The 22,074-nt window shown below is 50.9% G+C and overlaps 9 protein-coding genes across 9 annotated transcripts; 4 read left to right on the forward strand and 5 right to left on the reverse strand.

Moving 5' to 3' along the window:
* Nucleotides 1–298: 298 nt before the first annotated feature.
* On the reverse strand, nucleotides 299–4,132 carry PHATRDRAFT_44666 (predicted protein; the record flags this gene model as incomplete). Its single annotated transcript, XM_002178625.1, has 1 exon — nucleotides 299–4,132. One exon carries the CDS (start codon nucleotides 4,130–4,132, stop codon nucleotides 338–340), a length of 3,795 nt encoding a protein of 1,264 aa, XP_002178661.1. The 3' UTR covers nucleotides 299–337.
* Nucleotides 4,133–5,341: 1,209 nt separating this feature from the next.
* PHATRDRAFT_34146 (predicted protein) lies at nucleotides 5,342–6,284 on the forward strand (the record flags this gene model as incomplete). Its single annotated transcript, XM_002178349.1, has 2 exons — nucleotides 5,342–5,359; nucleotides 5,703–6,284. The coding sequence occupies 2 exons, from the start codon at nucleotides 5,342–5,344 to the stop codon at nucleotides 6,282–6,284; spliced, it is 600 nt and encodes a 199-aa protein (XP_002178385.1).
* Nucleotides 6,285–6,565: 281 nt separating this feature from the next.
* PHATRDRAFT_34147 (predicted protein) lies at nucleotides 6,566–8,341 on the reverse strand (the record flags this gene model as incomplete). Its single annotated transcript, XM_002178626.1, has 1 exon — nucleotides 6,566–8,341. The coding sequence occupies one exon, from the start codon at nucleotides 8,339–8,341 to the stop codon at nucleotides 6,566–6,568; it is 1,776 nt and encodes a 591-aa protein (XP_002178662.1).
* Nucleotides 8,342–9,008: 667 nt separating this feature from the next.
* On the forward strand, nucleotides 9,009–10,292 carry PHATRDRAFT_44667 (predicted protein; the record flags this gene model as incomplete). The annotated part of the gene is made up of 1 exon (XM_002178350.1): nucleotides 9,009–10,292. The coding sequence occupies exon 1, from the start codon at nucleotides 9,093–9,095 to the stop codon at nucleotides 10,290–10,292; it is 1,200 nt and encodes a 399-aa protein (XP_002178386.1). The 5' UTR covers nucleotides 9,009–9,092.
* Nucleotides 10,293–11,582: 1,290 nt separating this feature from the next.
* Nucleotides 11,583–12,608, forward strand: PHATRDRAFT_51714 (reductase with NAD or NADP as acceptor; the record flags this gene model as incomplete). Its single annotated transcript, XM_002178351.2, has 1 exon — nucleotides 11,583–12,608. One exon carries the CDS (start codon nucleotides 11,583–11,585, stop codon nucleotides 12,606–12,608), a length of 1,026 nt encoding a protein of 341 aa, XP_002178387.1.
* Nucleotides 12,609–13,663: 1,055 nt separating this feature from the next.
* Nucleotides 13,664–14,056, reverse strand: PHATRDRAFT_7026 (predicted protein; the record flags this gene model as incomplete). Its single annotated transcript, XM_002178627.1, has 2 exons — nucleotides 13,664–13,824; nucleotides 13,912–14,056. Coding segments are annotated over 2 exons (306 nt in total), but the record flags the coding sequence as incomplete, so codon positions are not given.
* Nucleotides 14,057–16,731: 2,675 nt separating this feature from the next.
* PHATRDRAFT_44670 (predicted protein) lies at nucleotides 16,732–17,796 on the reverse strand (the record flags this gene model as incomplete). Its single annotated transcript, XM_002178628.1, has 1 exon — nucleotides 16,732–17,796. The coding sequence occupies exon 1, from the start codon at nucleotides 17,683–17,685 to the stop codon at nucleotides 16,732–16,734; it is 954 nt and encodes a 317-aa protein (XP_002178664.1). The 5' UTR covers nucleotides 17,686–17,796.
* Nucleotides 17,797–18,104: 308 nt separating this feature from the next.
* Nucleotides 18,105–20,347, forward strand: PHATRDRAFT_44671 (predicted protein; the record flags this gene model as incomplete). Its single annotated transcript, XM_002178352.1, is given in 3 exon segments — nucleotides 18,105–18,950; nucleotides 19,572–20,309; nucleotides 20,329–20,347. 3 exon segments carry the CDS (start codon nucleotides 18,421–18,423, stop codon nucleotides 20,345–20,347), a joined length of 1,287 nt encoding a protein of 428 aa, XP_002178388.1. The 5' UTR covers nucleotides 18,105–18,420.
* Nucleotides 20,348–20,605: 258 nt separating this feature from the next.
* Nucleotides 20,606–21,571, reverse strand: PHATRDRAFT_10674 (predicted protein; the record flags this gene model as incomplete). Its single annotated transcript, XM_002178629.1, has 2 exons — nucleotides 20,606–20,749; nucleotides 20,843–21,571. Coding segments are annotated over 2 exons (873 nt in total), but the record flags the coding sequence as incomplete, so codon positions are not given.
* Between the last annotated feature and the right edge of the window lie 503 nt (nucleotides 21,572–22,074).

Here is a 22,074-nt window from a genome sequence, read left to right on the forward strand (position 1 = left end):
GCGTAACTCATAATTTTGGCCACGGGAATGGGGACTACTGACCAACGAAAGTTCCGTCAAGATTGTGGAGTCAGCCTTCACAGAGTCAAAGAGATGCTTCATGTCAATTCTACAACGAGGATGTACAACTAGCCACAGTTTCGCCAAGGCAATTAAAGTACCTCCAAATGAATATTGAAAGGAGAGGAAACTGCTTACACTAGAGTAACCGTCATACTGATAGAATCTCTTACTACTGCTTCGAGCAACTGTAAGTAATACGAGAGAGTGTCGTACTCCATCGATGTTTAGAAAAAATGGCAAGACCAGAATTGTTAGCTCCGATTATATCAGAAGGTTATCTTCCCATTTGCTGTTGCGCTGCAATTGCCCTTTTTATCTCTTTGTATCGACGGTATTGACTCGCGACTGGTTTTATATCCGCAAAACTAGAGACCTGCCGTTTGTGCTCTCGGAAAAAGTCCTTCTCGTAAGATCTCAACATTTGATGCAGCTGCCCCTTTTCAATCTTAAGACTAGCAAGATCAGTAGGCAAGCTACTTTTGCTGGATGCCGCACTCGGTGCAGAGGCAATCGGCGGAGAAGCAGACTTAGGCACCTTCCGTTTTCCTCGCGCCGTTTTAGGACTCGCCGAAAAGCCTGCGTCTTCAGTGGCACTCTGACCGCTTTCAGACCCTGACGTTGGCGAAACGGTTCGCTGCGGAAAGACCACAACGCTCGAACTGGGTGATTTTAAGGGAGGTGGAAGTCGACGTTGTTCGTGCTCCAATGTCGTAATTTGCGTCTTCAAAAAGTTGTAACTCTCATACAAATGTCGAATGGGTTCCTTCTCTGCCTTGATCGGCATTCGTCCATGCTTGCGCGCAAAATGCATATCGTATTGCTTAAGCTGAGATTTGAGATCTCGCTTTCGAGCTTGTAATTCGGGAAGGGTCATGCCCTTCAATTCTTGGATTGTCAAAGCTGATGGAACTGTCGAAAGTGTTGCTGACTGACTCTTCGAGGATGACAAGCTTCCGGGCGACCCTGAGCGGTCGCCGCTGTTCGCTCGCGGTCGCAATTGTTTGCTTGCCCATTGTAAGCCTGAGGGTTGCTTTTCCGATGTTTCAAATAGCGATTCGTTCTCGGTACTGCTTGTCAAAGAACCTGTTGGTTCCGAATCGCCAATGTCAGATGGTAAATTCAAATCGGGCAACGTAAAATCTGATCTTCCTGCCCGACGGGAAACAACGCGTAAAATTTCTGGACGATTGCCTTGTAGAAGCAGCGTTCGTGTTCGAAAACCACGAAAGAGCGCTTGAATGCGAGAAGCTGCGTCTGCTCGAATTGCCCGTTTCCATTCCCGATATTGTGCATAGGTCGTTGTGAGCGGCGCTCGCTCTACAGCACCTTTCGGAGAACGGCCATGTAGCTGTAAAAACGCATCTTCAAACCGCTGGATCTGTGCGCGGAGAGCTCGACAGGCTGCGACCGTTCTCTTGCGTTCAGCTGCTGTCGAGGTCAACATGCGGTAATGAGCTGTTGATCCCGAGGAAGACGGCACGGTCGCCGCAGATACAGGTTTGTAAGAAACTATCTCGGCAGAACCAATGGAAGAAGGAGACAAAGGTGTTGTTGGCGCCGAACTTGAAGGATGCGAGGCCCCAGCCACTTCTTTCCCCCCGATAACCTTGCCTCGGATAGGAGACGACAAAGGAGTAAGTGCCGGTGCATTTTCTGTAAATTTCAAAGTATCAGTTTCTGCCTTTTTTGGAGAATGAGGCGATCTCGGCGGTGTCTGATTTGATTGTGGAGAGCTTGAGAAAGCCTCAGCAAATTCTAGTTGCTTGTCATCTTTGAACACCTTGAGTTGTGGCATCGCAGGGTTGGACTGGCTGTTATGTGGTGGAGGGGTAAATGCGCGCTCGGATTGTACGTTTACTTCAGCAAACGATGGTCCGAACACATTCTCCAGAACTTCCGCTGTCGACGATTGAACCGACGGCAGATGAGGGGGAGATTTGGGAGTGGACGCAACCGGAATCATTATTCGTGCAGGACTACGCGGCGACGACGAAACCATGGACTTCGGACTCATGTCGCTACTGCCACTCGGTATAGCACGCAGCGCAGCCTTGTTTACTGGTGATGGGCGTCGATAGTGACTTTTGATTTCGGATTGTATCGTCGATCGTGACCAATCAGACTTGAGCGCATTCGCAATCGAGACGCGAATTTGCCTATCCACAGCTATGACCTCCCACTCGGCCAGCTGGTTGTTGGCACCACTGACGCCGCTGTCATTTTTTAAGCGTCGTGCACGCGCGGTGGTGGTCAATCCATTCCCGGTCCCACTCAATGCGAGACTGCCAGTGGTTGGCTCTGAGCTCAAGTCACGCAATTGCTTGGCCGCGGCCTTCAATGTTTCTGCCCGCTTTGTATCCGCTAAGAGTAATTGTCCGCGTTCGTACCAACCTTTGCTAAATATGTCCATGGCCGAATCCAAGATAAGCTCCGTTGCGGCAAGAATAGATTCCATGTCATTTTGGTGCTTGAGACACCACATGGCAGAATTGGGTGGACGAATCAAACATGGTGCTACACGTTGCACGAATCGCCGCTGATACCGCACGGTCCCGCACATCTGGCGCAACTTTGCCAAAAGAACAAACAACTCTCCTGACGGTTGCTCTAAACTTGTAATTAGCAGGGGTGCCAGAGCCGCGACGATCTCTGAACGAGTAGCACGTGATTTATTGCCAGTATCCTGCTGTGAGGCTGGATTGCTCTCCATTGAATCCAAAACGGCCGTGCCAGCGGCGACAATTCCATCGTAGCATTTTGACATGCCTTCAATTGATTCTGGTCTGCCGACTTTTAGGCTTTCTAATAACAGTGCGGCGGCAAGACTCGGAGTCATGGGTGCTTGTAATTTAGACACCGTACCGGAAAGTAAGGCGCGCTCTTCCGGCGTTTCCGTCAATACAAGGTCGTCTACAATTTCTCCTTGCGCAGTGCGTTTTCGACGAACCTCTTCCATGTGTACACGTTTCAAATGTCGCGACAAGGACAGCGCGGCTCGTTTCTTGCTTCTGTTCAGTTCGCACCGTAGGTAGGCCCGGGCCGTGGCGGAATCTTGTGGCGCAATGGCGTCAAAAAAGCGCAATTTGCGTCGATTGAAGGCCAGCCTTCCGTTATTGTTGAGGCTACCGCTACCGCCGAGTAGCACCGGAGCACCGTTGGGGTTGGACAACCTCAAATCCCTTCCAAATGGTGTAAACAAGGGTTCCCGAGATTCTGAATGAACGATGCTACTGCTGTTGTCTGGAAAAGTAAACGAAGACACGGGGTCGTCCTCATCACCGCTGCTGTGTTCTTCGTCGTCTTCATCCTGCTCCGCTTGAAAGCTGTTGCTGGTTCGCAAAAAATCTTGCTCATCTTGTTCGTAGCGAGTGAGATCTACCATGTGGTCCAAGCCGACATCGGAAGAATTTGTACTACCGCTATTGGCAAATCGCGAGGAGTGCCGCAAGAGCTCCGATTGTAGCGTCCTCCGGACCTTTCCCGGAGGACACAGATAAAGTTGCGTACGTGCACCGAGCCTCATTGCATTTTGTGCACACAGCAAAGCTAATTTTGAAACATGATTCGGTTTGTTCGGTATAAAACTCTTCGTGCTCGGGTTGGCCACTTCCATGCTTTCTGTATTTTTGTGCAGCGGCGACTGCTGTTGCGGTGTACGGTCTTTGGAAGACGACGAGATTGTGGATAAGTGTTGCTGTTGCGGTGATACGGAATCCTCCAACGTGGATGAGGATGACGCCTGTGAACTACTGTTGACAAGGGCCCCTTCATTTGCGGTAGTGACTACCGGTAATCCAGATTCGTTTCCCGAGGATGGAGATTTCCGAGTTAAGTCCGCAATCGTTCCTTTGGATCTCCTTCTCCGCAATTGCGGTACGACAACAGCCGGACGCTCGGATCCCGATTTGATGGGAAGGGAGCTTTCGGACCTTGTTGCAGTCGTGGCAGTTGTACTGCTCAGGTTTGCGGCAACAGCGGTAGCGTTGTTACTGCTGCTGTTACTGGTACTGCTGGTCGTGGACGGTGACGAGGGACGATTGGAATTAGCATCAGGATGCAATACCATCATGGCACCGGGAAGCGTCTGAATTGTGTCTCCGCAAGATCTGTCTCCCCGAAAAGGCCAGCCCTTCTTCTGCCACCTTTACCGGCCACTGACTGTGAAACGAGAGCTCGTGTCCGAGACGGCACCAAAGTGAAGCGCCGAATCCCACGATTTACAGGTCTGTGGCTATGGTGTGGATTGTTCGTTTTCCCGCTGCGGCACACAAGGTTCGGACAGCTATTGGGCTCTTTGTGTTTTCGGAGTATTGAAAAGACAGCACAGTCATGCGTTCTCTCTCTCGGCAGAGACAAAAGTACGGCAGGGCTCCGGCAGAATATACGTTCGAAAAACGCTCTCGTGGGAGATTATCTACCTACTTGCCTCTCGAAAAAGCTAGCTTGCTAGCTACGTACCTTGCAGTAAGTGTAAATGCGTTCCTAGCTAGACACGGATTTTCTGTAAGTAATTCTTAGCACGCCATGGCTGGTGGGTGAAGAAGGGCTACGGAGTCTAAGCGTGGAGGAGGGGGTAGGCCTGTGCCCACAACCGAAAGACTCAAATCAGCGCGGCGATTTCCTCCTAGCTATGCCGGCGGCTGGCATACGGATATATATGGATACCACGGGAAGGTCTCGTTCCTTCGTACCCGGCCAGCGTAATCTTATAAGAGTGACTTTTTCAAACAGCTCAGTTCGGTATACAATGAATAAAAGTGGAACATCCCAGAGGTCCAGCCTTGAGAATTTTTGGGACTATATATCGTTAAATAGACGTTAAATTTGTTCGAAGGTGTTCTCTCTCAAATTGACTTTTTCTGAAGGGCTTGTTCCGGATTCTATCCCGCCCCCCTCGATACGGGACTTTTTTCTTCCGAATGTCACAGTCGGTCCATCGACCGTATATAGACAGGGTAGGGTCTCGACGATGCCGGAGCACATTTTACAGTTACCGACTTACTAAATTCAATAATTGACCGCCCGTCGTACGCTGTGGGAGTCTCCCGTTAGTTGGTAGTCGTCCCGTTTCTGTCTGGCGGTCCGACCCCCTCTCGTTCGTTCGCTCGCACCCACACGAGGACGACACGGGAGGACTACCGCACTCGATACTCTGGTGTGCGGTGTCCCTTGGTTTCTTCCTGTTAATTCGCCCCGCACGCGGCTCACCCTCTCGCATCCCCGACAACATTCCATCTTTCAAGCTGTCGTATCGTTTTATACGTATCACTTTGCAAAGATGACTGCTGCCGCCACTGTAAGTGTGGACAAGCTGAGCTGTCCTTGTTATTAATAGTCACCAGTCGAGCAAGGCGCCAGATCGAGTAGAAGCATCGGCCTCAACGAACGACGTTCACGAGTTTTCGGACATTGTGGCTGGTCTGGGTTGAACACGCTGCGTAAGGTGCACTGCACAGCCTTTTCCTCCGCGTTACGGTGCAAGTACACTTGTCAGTAGTACAATAGTAGTGTGCTTGAACTCGTGCCGAGTCTCCAAGAGTCCCTCAAAAAATTGTCGTTGCCGGCGGCTGGAGTGGGGAAGTCATCCTGTCATACTCTCTCGACTCTTTGTATAGATAATTGTTTGTATGGATCTGTAGTGCTCCTTTTCTCACTTTGTTGTGTGCCTTCCTTCTTGCTCGAACGAATCCTCACAGAAACCGCCCCGGTATTACCCTGCCGAAGACGCCAAGTCGTCAAAGTCGACTTACAAGGTCCGGCAAAATCCCCCCAAAATCCGCAAGTCGATCACACCCGGAACCGTCCTGATCATTCTCGCCGGTCGTTTCCGTGGAAAGCGTGTGGTCTGCCTCAAGCCCCTAGAATCCGGTCTTTTGCTCGTATCGGGTCCTTACAAAATCAACGGTGTCCCCTTGCGTCGCGTCAACCCGGCGTACGTGATTGCCACCTCCACCAAGGTGGATATTTCCAAAGTCGACGCCGCCTCCATTACCGACGAATACTTTTCCCGATCCAAAGACGACACCAAGGAGGGCGAAGAGGCATTCTTTGAGGGAGCTGCCCCCAAGCCGGCCGTTGTCTCGGACGCGCGCAAAGAAGATCAGAAAAAAGTGGACGCTGCCTTGCTCCAGGCCGTTGCCGCCGTGCCCATGCTAGAAGGATACCTGGCGGCACACTTTACTTTGTCGAGCAGCGACAAGCCCCACAAAATGAAGTTTTAAGAAAATACTTTCAGCAACCACACAACAGACGTTGGTACTTTGCTTTAGTGCATACTTGTTTACAAACGCAGACGAGTATGTATGCAGGAAAGGATGTAGGACGTAGTGGAAAGAAGTTTCATAGTTGTCTCCCCAACGTAGCCTTTCGCTACGACGACGTTACTATGAGTGTGTGTGAATAAAGAAACGCATTCAGTGTAAAATGACTGTGTTGATACAACTCTAGAGATACACTGTTCTATCATCGAATCCATCCGGTACTATGTTTCCCGTTTCCATCTCTACGCAAAGATAATTGTTTCGTAAGTCCCGCCCTGTTGATGAAGTGATCGACAAAAGTAGTGTTCCATGAACTCTACCATGAGCACCGCCGAAAGGATGAGCAACAAGGCTACCGCCGCCCATCCGTAGGCCCACCCGAGTCCGTCATCATCGACGGGATCCTGGACAGCCTTGCCAATCACTAGGCGCCATACGTACGAAGCAAACAAATAGGCAACCCCGTCGACGTAGGCCGCGAACAAGCCTTTGTCACAGCCAAAGGTCGCACCGACCAAACCGGGAATATGATAAAATTGTACGGCAATTCCGAAACCGGCCACAGCCACGGCCATGACTTGAAAGGTCGTGACCAGCTCCGGTGCTTGCCACGTATTCCGCACGGCCGGAATGGCCAACAAGGCTAGTACGTAGCAGGCACTAATTGTGAGAATATACAGTCGAGTGACGAGTCGTTTGCGCGCGCGTTCGTGCAAAGTAGCAAAGAGATTCCCAGCCACGAGCAAACCTATGACGGTCCCCAGCGACAAAAAGACGGCAAGGCCGCCGGCACGGTTGTGTGAGAGGCTATCGTTACTCGTATCGGACAAGTATGTGCCGATCAATCGTTCCGACGTGCGCACCATACTCGATCCCGTGTGCGCCAAGGCCACCATCCAGAATGTACCACTCCGCAGTACATGCTTCATGGAAGGAACCAAGTTGTAGCGTACAACAAAGGGTATCAGTCGTAAGGTGGTCGAAAGCGTCAAAGGACGACTTCCGTTGGCGTAAGAGGGAAACCACTTGTTGAGCCACACTGGGTCTAGCGGATTCTGTGGTTGGTGTTTTCGGGATGGTGTATCCGCAACATAAAAGTATACCACCGACGAGGCAACCAGTGCAATCCATGCAGCCAAGAGAGCCACCAAACGCCAAGAGGATCCAACCATTGTTGTTGTTGTTGTTGTTGCTTCTGTTGTATGCCGCAACAACACGGATGCGAGGGGAATACCAGTAAGGGCTCCCAAACGGGATGCGAGTGATGTGACGTAGATGCCTCCCTCGTACATACCGGATGCGTTTCCGCGATAGTGCGTCGCCAAAATCACCACACAGCACGGCCACGTTATGGCGTAAGCGTATTCCACCAGAAAACAAGCCATCGCGGCAGTGTCGAGCGTCATTGCCGTAGCCAGCAGGACGAGACCCACCGCCATGGCCCCGGAAGCAACACATAAAGATCGGCGGGCTCCCCACACGTCCGTCAAGGGTCCATTGATCAGTTTTCCCATGGACGTGCCCAAAACGGCAGCCGCTGCCAAGCGTGCTGCAGCGGAAGTGGCAGTCGTTGACGGAATCGTCGTAGCGTCGCTGGTCCACGTTCCATCCGATACCTCCACAAAATTATCGCACATGGAAACCACCAACGTAACGGGAATAATTTCAGCCGTAGAAAGCAACCAGAGTATACCGAACAATGACAGGTTGAGTCGGTTCCATAGTGGTGTCGAGGGTTCTACCGTAGATCGGTACAAAACATCATCGTCGTCTTCCTCGTTCTCGTCTTCGTACATGAAGCCGAAGAGAAATTGATTAATTTTATTCAAGGAGTGTCGCTTGCCAATGTGGACATCCGGATCGTCCCGAAGACGTTCATTTCGTGAGAAATCAAGACCATCGTGATTGTCGTCTCGATCTTGATGCTGTGGTTGATACTGCCGACGAGCACTGAGCTGTTGCGTTTCTCCAAAGAGAGTGTTGGTGGTCCACAAAGATGACAGCGGAGGAAGCGTCATTCCGAGCTCTCCGCGAGAAAACAGCAATCGCGTGCGTCGTCGAAATCCTGTAGGTGGCACTTGCTCTTGCTAACCAAGCATTGGATCGTTTGGGACCATGGTCTGGTCGGTCAAGGAAAACAATGATGGGGAAGCTTGGCATCACAGTCACTGTCACAGTCAGTACAAGTTTGTGTTCATAGGGCGGGGTAGGGTGGGACGCGGCCCGTCAAGTTTCGAGCATTAGTCGGTGCTCATTGTCAGTATTCTACTATGTAGGGTAGGTTTCCTTGGTGTCGGAGGTTTGAATTTTAAATGTGTCAAGACGACGAACATTTCTGTTTCTAGCTCTAGATTGTCAAAAATTTACTGATAGTGAAAGCTATTTATTTCAAGACTGGAAACCTGCTTATGTTTCTGGCGATTAGATTGGATCCTGTTTTCAGTGAGAGAACATTTCTTCACTATGAATAAATTTGTTCGGCTCGCAAAAATACAGTAACCGGTACTACAAGCCCAAACAGGTGGTTTTGGAAGAAAAACATTTATGCTATGAGCGTTGAGCTACGATATTCGATATTTCTGCGAGACTCGTAGTATCCGTATTGTCGTGGTCGCGAGTGTGGACCGACCGTATCGAGCAGAGTGCGAAAGTCGGCATCACTGTCAATACTGCCATTGCGGTCGGTGCCGTGTCTTTCGAACTAACTAGCATAAGCAAAGCTGAAACCCCTACTACCCTGGTTGCTTTCAATCATAACGAATCAACACAATGAAGTTTCGCATTCTTGTTTTACTACTAGTTCCTCTGTTTTCGTTGGCGAGAGCCGTGCCGGAAATTTCCGTCGAGTCCGACCTTGGCCAGCATCTCTTGGCCAACGCGCGTCGCGTACAAGAGGGCGAGAACAACAACAACAACAACGAAGCAATCACGTTCGAATGGGTTGCGGGTTATTCCGTCAAGTTTCAGGGTTGTCATGTTGTGAAGCAGTGGAACGACAACGCCAATAACGAAAACGATGTCCGCATTAGCTCCCAAGGACTCGTCCGTTTCCGTCTCTGTCCCAGCTCACAGTGCTCCGCCAACAAGGCATCGGGCTGCTCCAAAGGATACGGAGACTATGTGATCGGTATGAGCGAATTCCTGAGTTCCTTTTATGAAGCCAAGAGTCGCGAAATAGAATACGATTGTCAGTACTACTTGCAGAATAAGTGCAGTTGCCAGGACACCGATGACAAGGACGATGGCTTCAATGCCGACTATTGCGAGTACGATTGCTTCAATAACAGTGGCATGACTGAGTGTGTGGATCGTAACCCGTACCAAGACGATGGACAAAATCAGAACCAACAGTTTAACCTTGAAAACTACATGCAATGCACCGCGGTTCGTCTAAACAACAACAATAATGGCGGTGGTGGACAGCGTGTACTTGAACAAAATGGAGCCTCTTACTATGTTGGACCGTACTGTTCCGAAAAAGGTGGATCTATTTATTTGGGTCTTTTTACAGATGACTCATGTACCAATGCTGCCACAGACACAACCTTCCAGACTCTGGTCGGTTTCGAACTACCCTACTCGACTTCATCCATCGTAGGAGCCGATTGCGTCTCTTGTCTCGAACGAGAATACAACCAACAAGATGACCAGAATAACCAAGCTGACGCGAATGATGCGGCCGACATCGACGCCGTTTCGGAATCCTGTGAGACTCTCTACCAGAATGCCGGCAAGTGCGAGAACAGCCTGGCTTCCGGTATAGTTGATGACCCCAATACAAGCGCATGTACCTACATGGAAGGCATTCGGGTCGTTCGTCAAGACGGAATCATCGACACCGGTTCGTCTCGTTCTTCGGCCGTAGCAACGGCCTTGATTGTCATTTTTGCCATGGCTTTTTGTGCAATGGCTTTTTACGTCTGGTATCTACGTACCCGTCTGGGTGTCAAGCAGAATACTCTACTGTAAACTGCGCGGATTTATGGTACACCTGGGGTTTCTTAATGGTGGATGTTGCACGTCTGTAGACGCGACGATGAGTTGATTTGCTGATGAGCTGAGTTTCTAACACGCGTGATCGTGCGTCTCGGTCTTGCTTTCATGTAGAATAGTCACGACGTTCCCTATACGAGAGAATCTTCAACAACTTGCTGTTAGCTATTCGCAATAAAGTATGTTGGTACTAATTGATGCCGGCTATCCATAGGGCAATTGCCCGAAGCCCACTGTTCCGAGCAAGTTTTTTCGGCCTACTAGATGAAACGGTAGGGTAGGGTAACAACGATTTCTTGACAGAAATCGGGGAAAAAGGGCGAAATACCACAATTAAAAAATCGATTGTCGTTACGGCTATCATGTCGACCGGAACCAGTACCGATCTGTCCTTTCTTTTTCGAGACAAGCGTGTCGAGGTCACCTATTCTGCAGGAGTTAGGGAACAGGAAGCTGTCCTAGCGGTCAACAGTGAGCCGTTCAAGACGTGGTACCGCAGATGTGAAGAAGAGCTCGATAAGAAGCGCATCGAAATCCATTCGGTAGAAATCCAGAGTGTCGACGTGTTTGGAACAAGGTGCGTTCTACTAATCCTTACTCTGTAAGGGTCCTCTGGATATTTAAATCAGCTCACAGAAGATGGACTTGCCGTCGTGCAGGGGCGTTGGTTTTATCAAAATCAAGTCCCATTGTACCTTGTTTGACGGTGAAACGCATCATGAGCATCGACTGCCCGGCATTTGCTTTCTGAGGGGAAATGCGGTCTCTATTTTTGTGGCACTGTACTGTGAAGATGGATCGGTTCATTCTTTGCTCGTTGACCAGCCACGAATTCCCATTGGACGCGTGTCCTGTCTTGAAGTACCTGCGGGAATGCTGGACGACGAAAGTGAAACTGTGGCCGGAATCGCTGTGAAAGAGATGGAAGAAGAATGCGGTATCAAGATCAAGGTATGTGTTTAGAAGGTCCCGATATGCGCATACAAAGAGCACAATCCTGGTATACTCACTGCTTACTGTCGCATTTGGGAAGCCTTCACACCTTGTCGACCTCACTGAGCTTGCCTTTGACGATGCTTTCAAGGCAGGTCGTATTCCAATGATGGCTGTAGCCCCATCGCCAGGTGGCTGTGACGAGTTTTGCCGCCTTATGTATCTGGAAAAGAAAGCAACGAAGCAAGAGCTGGAAGACATGAAAGGCCGGCTTTCTGGTCTCAGAGAACACGGCGAATTTATTACGCTCTCGGTGGTTCCAATGGATCAAGTATGGAGGGTTTCGGCAGACGCAAAAGCTATGATGTAAGCAAGGATATCACGATATACACCAAACAAGCATTTCAAAAATACTCACAAACTGTTTTGCACATTAGGTCACTCTTCCTCATTGAGCAGCTTCGTCGCGACGGTAAGCTTCCCGCTCCTGGAGAGCTTGCGACATCTCTTACGGAATCTGAAGCTATCCTACATCTTCCCTGTGGTACACCGATACCGCAATTGGCATTTGGATTGTACAAGGTCCCGGATACTAAGGAAGGCGAAGAGGCCATCGTACAGGCGATAGAGGCGGGTTATCGCCATTTTGATGGAGCATCCTTCTACAAAAACGAAGCGACGTTCGGTCGAGCTCTTAGAAGCAGCGGCATAGCAAGAACAGAATTCTTCATCACTGGCAAAGTATGGAACGATGCGGTCAAAAGCGGTCGACACGCGGTCCGTGAAAGCGTCGAGACTAGTCTAGTTGACATAGGATGCGATTATTTCGATCTCTTCCTTGTCCACTGGCCGGTCCCCGGGCATTTTTGTGAGGCCTATCATGAATTAGAGGTCCTTCATAAAGAGGGAAAAATCAAAAGCCTTGGAATTTCGAACTTTAATGAAAAAGAATATGAAGAATTAGTTCGAACCGGCATTAGTGTCCTTCCGGTGTGCAATCAGATGGAGATTTCACCGGTAATGTACAGAAAAGAAATGGTGAGCTTTTTCCAGCAGCGCAATATACTTGTTGCGGCGTACAAGCCTCTCCAGCGGGCAGCAGCATTCGACCGACCAGTCATTTTAGAGATTGCCAAAAAACACAGGGTAACACCTGGGCAAGTAATGTTGAGATGGGGCCTCCAAAAGAGGTTGATTGTTGCATCAAAGACCATGCACCCTGATCGTATGCGTGAAAATCGCGATGTACTGGATTTTGGACTAACTTCTGACGACATGATGCGGCTCGATGCTTTGACCACGGATCGAGACCTTCAAGAAAGAGAAAAAAATGACATAAAGGAGAAAGCAAGTCTTTGAACCTTCACAAGAAGGAAATTCCACGTCATTACAATTAACAATGTAAGAGCCGTTCCAGGATGTATATATTAGTTTGCTCCGAATGAAATACGAACGGGTGGAGCGGTGCGCTTCTCTTTTTCAGAGTCTAAGGCGGCTTTGATGCCGAATATGGCTTTCGAGACGGCCAGGAGGTCGAGTCGATCTCCTGTCAAGAATTTCCGCTTTTTTGAAAGCGGATGGCTACTAGGCATCCCTATTTCGTGTTCCACTTCAAAGAAACATTCACGTTTTTGAAAGTTGTCGAACGCGTGCGCCCATTCCTGACACTTTGTCAGACAGACTACATATTTCTGTCGTCGAAAGCCATCCGTCGCTGTACGATGACCGCCGTCCTCAAACCGTTTTGCGTCCCAGTCATCATACAACAGAGTCTGTGCGGCCATCAACCAGTCTCGCAAGACCAAATGAACGGACACGTCTCTAGCATGGTCTACATCATATTGAATTTGTGCGAAACGGAACCGCCATTCCAGAGGCAGTCGGTCCATTTCGCCTACTGTCTCATCCGCAAGCATTTCTAAGTTCGTGGAATTTTCGATCGTTTGAAACAAATCCATGTCCAACGGATCCGCTTGATCGGCAGTATCTCCGTGCGCGGCATTAGAATCGAAACCTCTCATCGGTTCCCGTATGGGTGACGTTGAAGGGATGGTTTTCCATTCAATAGGTCTCGCTGGTGGATGGTTTGTAGGGTCTTCCAGGAATCCGTGTATACAATCACGAACATAAGCATAGTCGGGTTGATCTGTAAAGCCCAGTTGACCCACGTGCCGAAAGGCTCTTCGTAGACAGTCCACCTTCTTCTCGTCTTGACTTAACGATAATGGTGTCGGAAGATTAATCAGCTTTTGCTCCCCTACCGCCTCTTGTTTCTCGCGGCGAAATTTCATGACGTGGTACTCGTCGCCCATAAGTAGTTGCTCAGTCTGATCAGCGCCGTCTCCAGCGTCGCCGTGGATGCGTTCCTTGAGTGTTTGGCACATGGGACGATCACGATTGGCAGCGTGTGACATCCAGGGTAATCCCCCGCTGACCAAATCACAAAAGACGTAAAGTAGACTCCATACGTCATCCCTCGGTGCGTAGTCCTTGCCCTGGTGTACGCGCAGACTAGCGTACATGCTGGTACCGCGAAATTCTGCCTTTTCGCGTTCGAGCCGGTAAAAACCCGCGCCTTGATGGTTGCAGGGTTGCAACCATTGCGAATGAGGCCAGGTGTGGTCCTTGTCCGCCAAAGGCGAATCTTCCGGTACGACGATACTTTTGCTCAATCCAAAATCAACAATGCAAAAGTCCCGTTCGCCTGTCGACCGCACGCAATTGCTGGGTTTGACATCACGGTGGACGACACCAGCTTCGTGCATGCGCTGCAACAAAGGCAACATAACGTCAGCCGCGAGGTATACCGCGTCTGGAACCGTGACGCGACGGGACTGCGATCCCGTCATGACCTTTTCACGCAAGTGGTGCATATCTTGTCCGGGAAGGTACTCCATGACAATTGCCGCGTACGGACCGCTTTTATAATGGCCGAGATACCGAGGTACCGTACCGGGAAGAAGCGTTCGACTAAGATAGTGAAGTATGGTTGCTTCTGCTTCCAGTACGCCGGACTGTACAAAGTTACGGAGTTCTACTTTGGCGACGGCTACTCGAGGTTTCGCTAGGCGAGGAACTTCCGCAGCAGCGCCCGCTTTTGTGTGAAAGTGTTCCATATTGACACATTTGTGTATACTCGAAAAGGTTCCTTTGCCGATTTCTTGAAAGAGAAAATAGGGACCGAGCTGACTGCCCGCATTGGGAAACGATCCCGACGTGCTTACATGGGATACGCGGCCGTATACGGCGTGTTGTTGCGCCGGCGCCCCCGCAGTGGATCGTCTCCGCCGTTCCGAGGTTGCATCGGGCGCCGTGCTATTGACGGGCGTTAAGTGACGACTACGATAGCCACCGTCTAGTTCCACGGCTCCACCTTCCGAAAAGGAAGGATTACTCGCTACAATGGGTGCGGCGCTACCGTTGGGCGTCATCGTCGTTTCCGTTGGTACTTTGTGCGGAGCGCTTTCCATTGTTGACGTCGAAGCTCGACTATATTCAATGGAAACGATATTCTGCTGTCCTATACTACAACGCAAAGAAGTAACAGTAAGATGCCCTTTTGCAAGACAGAGATGAGAGAGCGCTGTCCCGGCGTGCCTTCTTTTACCTTCGTGCGTGCCTGGACTGTGAGATTGGTATGGCTGCCGTTGATTCGGAAGGGTCGCATGTAGCCCTGCCCTAGTTAGCAGACTTAATCGGTAGAAAATAAGTCTGTCCGTCTGACTGTCAATCAGTTGTACGAGGCGAAGATAGTGGATATAGAGGACTGTGCGGTATGCAAGATAGATAACCGTACGTAATTCGGAGGTACGGCCTTGACTGCACCCGTATTGTGCAATGCTCGTTGTTTCCGCCGAGCAAACTGGTGACACCACGTGAACGAGAGACGATCATCCTTCTTCATCTTATGTCTACCAATTGATGTGAGATTAAATCTGTGTACATCACTTATACCGGTTACGGAGCGCCGCAAAACTAAAGATCTACACCCGCAAAAACAAAAAAGGGGTCCTCCCGCTCGATTGGAAGGGGACCATCTTGTGTAGAAGATTCTGAATAGCGCCAACGCGACTCGTGAGTATATCCTTTTCGTGTCTAGACCAAAACCAAAACCGCTTGCTCTATCATGCCTTGGCTCTTGTTATAGTTAACATCGTTCATTGGGCGAGACGGCGCCCGCGCGGGACAGAAGTACTTGCGTACTCCGTCGATAACCCTCGATCTTCCAGCTCCATGGTGCTATCTTCATCCATGTCAACGAGGCTTTCTTCCGCGATCGTGAGTGCCTCCTGTAAGATCTGTGCCAGGTAATGACGATGTTCACTGTCACTTTGTATAGTTGGTGACGGAAACGGCGAAAACGAAGATGGTAGAGAATGAAGCAGGTGATTTGGACGATTCGCTTGTGGACCCATCGCCGGCCCTGAAGCAGCCGATCGATCGCGATCTCGTACAGGAACAGAAGAAGGCTTAGAATGCGGGTCAGAGGTCATGCTGCGGTTGAAGACTTTGGAAAGAGTAGGAATATGGCTTGCAACCAAAAAACACGGTCTAGAAGTATGTACCCCAAGTTTTGCCGAAAACAGCAAACTCCGTCTTCCAAAAGAAAACATTGGAGTTCCATTGGCTACAGTCAACTCACAGTCAACTGATTCTTGCTGTTCGCGTTGAGGTGAAACCGCATTGGTATTCGTTTATAGAAAGATATCGGAGACAGATAGCGACCGCACTTCCGATTTCATACATTTATGTTTTTTCATTGGAATACGATCTTTGAATAGTAGAAAATGATTTGCTGCCCCCTCTATATCGGAAATTTTTCTGTACTTTTCCTTACATCCAAACAAATCGATGTAGTATAAAACAATTATCCTCAGTTTAATGGGCACGTTCTTATATATTTCATGACATCCATAAATAAGTAGACTTGGTCATTTATTCACGATTTACTTAATATACAGCTTTGATACAAAATTCCTTTCAGAAAATTCATGTTTCAGAAGCGACATATATTTATACTCAATTTGTATTAATCGGAAACTATTGTACTGGCACCTTGTAGAGATGCTCGCGACGACGAAATGTGAATTATGTTCAGAAAGTGCCGAATTGAAATTATGTATTCATAGCGTTCGTTGATCTATTTCTATTGGTGGAGTTGAAGACGGTATGGTTTGTATACAGTCATCCCTACCGAAACATTTGAATTGATAATATACTACTAACAAATTTGTTGAGAGCAATGTGTAGTATGGTACTGAGGAGAAGACTCCATGATCCGGGGCATCAACTGTCTGACGTGGTGGAAGGAGGGATTGGCCGTCCCGAACGTTAATTGTGGGATTCAGCAAACCCGTGTCCAGAAGATTGCATTTGACTCATGCAGTATCCGCCCCTTTTACAAACTACCTTGAGTGCACAGCGTGCGCGGGGGATTCTGCCCCGAAAAAGTTTATCTTGCACCACACCGCTCCACTCCGGACTACCACTCCAGGCCACAGGCGAGGAGTATCGCAAAGAACAATTGGGTCTGGGCGCTACCCCCCACGTAGGGGTTGAGAGCCGCGCCTTCGGTCAACCCTACAGCGACGAGTTGGCGGGCGGCGAGGGGGAGACTGAGCAGGGGCAGCAACCGTCCCAACGCATTGGCCTGGTAGGCATCGACAAGGACCAACAGATAGCTGACGAGGATGCAGAAGTAATACTGTACAAGTGAAAAGCGCCGGCCGAAACGGACGGCTGTGGTGCGTTTGTGGACACGCTGGTCCGTGTGACGATCGCGGAGATTGTTAACGATGAGAATAGTGACGGCGAGGAGTCCGACTTGGGTGCCGTAGCGCCATTGCGCCGGCCAGGCGACTTCTTGGCCTTGTCGGTAGAGTAGATAGGGTAGCATAAGTATTGCGACGTATCCGAAATATAGGAGGACAAAGAGATCCCCGAGCCCGCTGTAAGCGAGACTCCAGCTTCCGAGACCAATGTATCCGAGTGGGAAGGGCCCACCCGTGTAGGCGAATGCGTTGAAAATGCTACTCAATACAAGGAACCAAAAGAATGCGTTTTTGGTTTGTCCGGTTGCCACGGCTAGATACACACCACTGGCAAAGGTAACGGATAAGACTCCCACGGAGGCTCGGCAGGTTTGCGCCGGAGTCCACCAGCCCTGTGCGGTGGCCCGTGCGTGGCCGACCCGTGTATCGACATCGTCCGCTCCCTGTACGAAATCACTGTAGTCGTTGTGCAGATTGGTACCAATCTGTACGGTAATACAAAAGACGAGCCAGGCCAGGAATAGATCCCACGACGGCCGACAACTGGCGTAGGCGACGAGGCAGGGACTGACGCTGGCGGTAATGGTGTGCGGACGGGCGGCTGTCACCCAGACGCGCCACGGCGAAGGGCGAGCTAATTTGGTCCCGACAGCCGGCGTTACCATGACTACGGAACCGTGGATGACTGTGAGTAAGTGTTGCCGCGGGTGCGGGCTGTGCTGCTGCTGTTGCTCGCTCCCACTGGTTCAAGTTTGGCGTAGTCTCCGATCCAGAAAGGGCACTCTTCCGTATACTGTCAATTGTTGGACTGGCAATCGTTCGGCGTTGCTTAAAATGAACGACCGTGATACGTGTACTCTAGTAGCGATGACTCGGTGAGTCACTGTGACAGTGAGTCCGGTCTTTCTCGTGAACACTGTCATGCGGTGTTGGTAAAGCCCGGACATCTATTGAATACCGGTTCCAGACTGTGAGAGGGACGGACCGGAAATCGAGTCGAGAGCGGAAAGAGGACCAATTTTGGTTGACAGAGAACGAAACTCACTAGCTAGCTAGTAGAGGTATTACCTATACTCTTTCTTATCCTACGGCTATTGTTGGTACGCCATTTCCTACTACCCACCTCGCTAATAACCCAAACTTGCTGCCGCTTACCCGTAATGCACATTGAGAAAGGATCATTTTTGAATCCCAATCTCTCTGTCAAAGCGTTCGGTACGAATCCTCGAGGCGGGAGGCGGTAACAATTGTTTCTGTAGTCCGAAACGGTCAACTTCCGGGAGGCGACAAGTGCCAAATAGAGAGACGGGGCTTCTCGTACCTCCTGTTGGTGACCAAGACTGGTCGACGGTACCTTTCGTGAGAGACCGAGTCTCGGGGGGAAACCTTTTACGTTCGACATGAGGGTTACGCTTCTGGTAATCACCATTGGTATCGTGGTTTGTGCGTTCGGTAGCGTTGTCTCTCCCGTGGCGGCCTTCACAAGCTTGTCGCAGGGCAGCACTCCGCGGCTGTCCCAATCGCCGCAAAGCCAACCTTTCCCGCAGCGTCGTTGCGACACGACCTTCTTACGGACAACCCGCACGACAGCGGAAACACCGTCGACATTACGTCCGTTGCCTACGACCTCCAGCCATCCAGTATTCGCCGTCGTCCAGGACTTTCAACTCAAAAAGCCTTGGAAAGACGGTACCACGCCCCTGCTCCAAACCCGTACCTGCAATATTGTTCTAGGCCAACTTACGGATTCGCCGCGCCCGGACGCGGCCGGCGCTGCGGAACGCATACTCCGGTACATGCTGCAGAACGCGCACGCCCCCGGGGCGCCCGACGTGGTCAGTTTGAATTCCGTCCTGGCGTGCTACAGCAAGCTGGGCAGCGATAAGGATGCCCGAGGCCGACAGCAACAACGTGATGCTGCGGAGCACTCGTACAGGCTTTTGCGGGAATGGCAAGAACTGTATAGCCAAGAAATGGTCGCCGTCAACGCGGATCGGATATCCTACAATACCGTTTTGGCCGCCTTTTGTCGCTCCGGGCAAACCAACCGGGCTGAGCAAGTCTTTGCCGAACTGCAGCGCCTTGGCCAAGCGACTGACAACAACGATGATGACGATCAAAACAACGCCGCTTATCGCCCCGACGTTGTCTCCTACGCCACGCTCATTCGAGCATACGCCATTCAGGGACAAGCCACTCCGGCGGAAGCATTGTTTCAACAAATGAAACGACAGGGGCCACCACCGTCCGTCGAATGCTACAACAACGTGCTCTACGCCTATAGCAAATCCAGTCGTCCGGACCGCGCGGTCGAATTTCTACAGTGGTGGTTGGACGATGATGCGATCGACCTTGACGAGTCCGTTCAACCGGACGTACGATCGTACAATATCGTGTTGCATGCACTCGCACAATCCAGTGACTTGCAGTCGGTTCACCGTGCGGAACGCTTACTGGACAGCATGCCCCAGAGAGATTCCGTCTCGTATACGACCTATGTTGCCGCCTGCTGTCGTCTGTCCGGTCGTTCAGTCCTGGACGCCGTCCAGAGGGCGCTGGACAAGGCGTACGCCGACGAACACGTGCACGTGGACGCGGCCTTTCTTTCCAACATTCTATACTCCTTAGCTACCTGTGACGAAAAGGACATGCCCGTGTTTGCTGAAGAGCTGGTGACCACCATGACCACACAACACGGCGTCGACGACAGCGTACTGGCCGTCTACAACGCACTCATTCACTGCTGGGCCAAGTCGGGAGAACGTGACGCCGTTCCGCGGGTACTCGCCATTCTCCGGTATCTAGAAGCGCAGACCACGGTCCAGCCCGATATCAAAACCTACACCAATGTACTGGACTGTCTAGCTAAGTCTCGAGACCGGCAGAGTCATGTGGAAGCGGAGGCGTTGCTGCAGCGTATGGAAGAGTTGGGGCCGCCGCCAAATGTACAAGCCTACACGTCTCTCATACAGAATTTCTCGCGTTCCCGACTACCGTACAAAGCCGTCAAGGCGTCGGAAATTTTGCAGCGCATGAAGGCTTCGGCCAATCCGCTGGCGCGACCCAATGTAGTGACATACAACGCCGTACTGAATGCCGCCGAGCACACGGATACCTCCGACAAGGTGGCCACGGAAGAAGCGTTAAAAGTTGCGTGCTTGACTTTTGACGAAATTCGATCGTCCACGGTACGACCGAACCACGTGACATACGGGACCTTCCTGGGCGTCCTTGCCAATCTCATGCCGATCGATTCCCGTCACGAAATTGTCAGCCTCGTTTTCCGAAGGTGCTGTCTGGAAGGACAGGTCAGTCGGTTCGTTCTGAAAAAGCTGCGCGGGGCCGCTGTTACGGAAGACATTCTGAAACAGCTTTTGCAAGGGCATAGCGAAAGCCAATTGCCCACCGCCTGGACTTGTCACGTACGAGAGAGCAAGGCACGGAACGCGTAGGCACACAGTGATTTTGTAGCTCGAAGCTCAAGTATTGGTGAGAGGGCGTATACCGCGTGTGTATTTGACCACGGGTGGTTCTACGAGTGGTCGCACTACGAGAGCTAGGACGATCCCTAAGCGCGACATAGTACTATTGATATAAACGTATAAGCTCGTCGGATACGGCGCTTGGCGTCAGCACTCCAAGGTCGGTAAACAGCAGTGTAATGAATTTGGCCGGGGTGAAATCTACGGGAGGGTTGACGACTTGGATCGATTCATCCAGGGCGATGGCCTGAAACACTGGAGCAGTATTGTCAGTGTTGTCGGTATCGTCGCTCTTGTTATCGTTACCATTGTGTGCGTCCGTCGTCTGGGTGGTATCAACAAATTCCAGCGGTGCCATTGGATGGAGAGGGAGGTCGGCTTGATGCAATGGATAAATACGGGCAAATTTGTAGGACTCGGCGGCAACGTAGAATGGTTTGCCAGCCGCTTGGGCACACGTCGCTAGCGTGTAGGTTCCTAGCTTGTTGACGACCCCACCATTCTCCATAACCCCTTCGGCGCCAACGAGGACAATATCGACTTGTTCCATAATGTAGGCCATGGCGGCGTCCAGTACAATTTTGACCGGAATATGGGCTTCGCGTGCGTAGAACTGCGCAATCTTCGGCCCACTGGCGTCTGGACGGCCTTCCAGCACAATCACACTAAAGTGTCGGGACTGCGACGCCTGCGACAGTATTGCGGCGACCACGCGACTGTATCCGTGGGTGAGTACGGTAGCGTTGGGTGGGATAAAGTCCACGGCGGCCTTGGCGATGCGATCCCGCGCGGCGAGACTGATCATCTGGAATCGCTCGCCGCGTTCCAGTACGGCTTGCCGGCAGGCTTCGAAATCGGAGAGTTCGAGGAAGGTGCGGGTGACGTACTTGAGGAACATGGCGCAGCCGGACTGTAGCGCAATATGCGAACGACCCGCTCCGCTGTCGCGGTGTGTGGCGAAGTTGTCCATCATGAGCTGGGCGGCTTGTTTGAGATCGTCCTGGAGGCCCATCATGGTTTCGGCGCGAGAGCGCTGCACGACTCCGAGTAGGGTCTTAATGGCAGCGACGGGAACCGCCGTCGCTGACTTGTCGAGTAGTGAACTGGGAGTTTGTCTTGACAAGTGACGGTGCAAGTCCTGTACTACCAACGACGTCTCGGAGTGGGAGGTCTCGGCGTCGCGCGTCTGGTTCAGCGGGGTAGAAAGAGGAACGGGGCTTTTGTCTGTCGGATCCGACGGAGAAGCCGCACACGATGACATGATATTGCGGGAGTACGTGAAGACGAGTCTGGGAAGGATGAAATGGAATGCGATGGCCGATTATCTGAAATCTGGTAGATTTCACGGGGAACGACACAGAATATCTCCATGGTCGTCCTCCGTCTTGACGTTCCTTCGGGAAAATTGAAGTTCGTCTGTCGGCGCTCGATCCCGTAACCCTGCTTATTTTACTATTTCGCAGGGTTTATCGTACCTTTCATTGTGTTCGGTGAACATTGGAAATTGCAGCCAATCACAGTCACAGTCAATCAGATACGAATGTCTCATCCGGGTTCCAAGAAACGCGTCGA

Source organism: Phaeodactylum tricornutum, chromosome 4 (genome assembly GCF_000150955.2).
Source record: "Phaeodactylum tricornutum CCAP 1055/1 chromosome 4, whole genome shotgun sequence".
NCBI lineage: Eukaryota > Bacillariophyta > Bacillariophyceae > Surirellales > Neidiaceae > Phaeodactylum > Phaeodactylum tricornutum.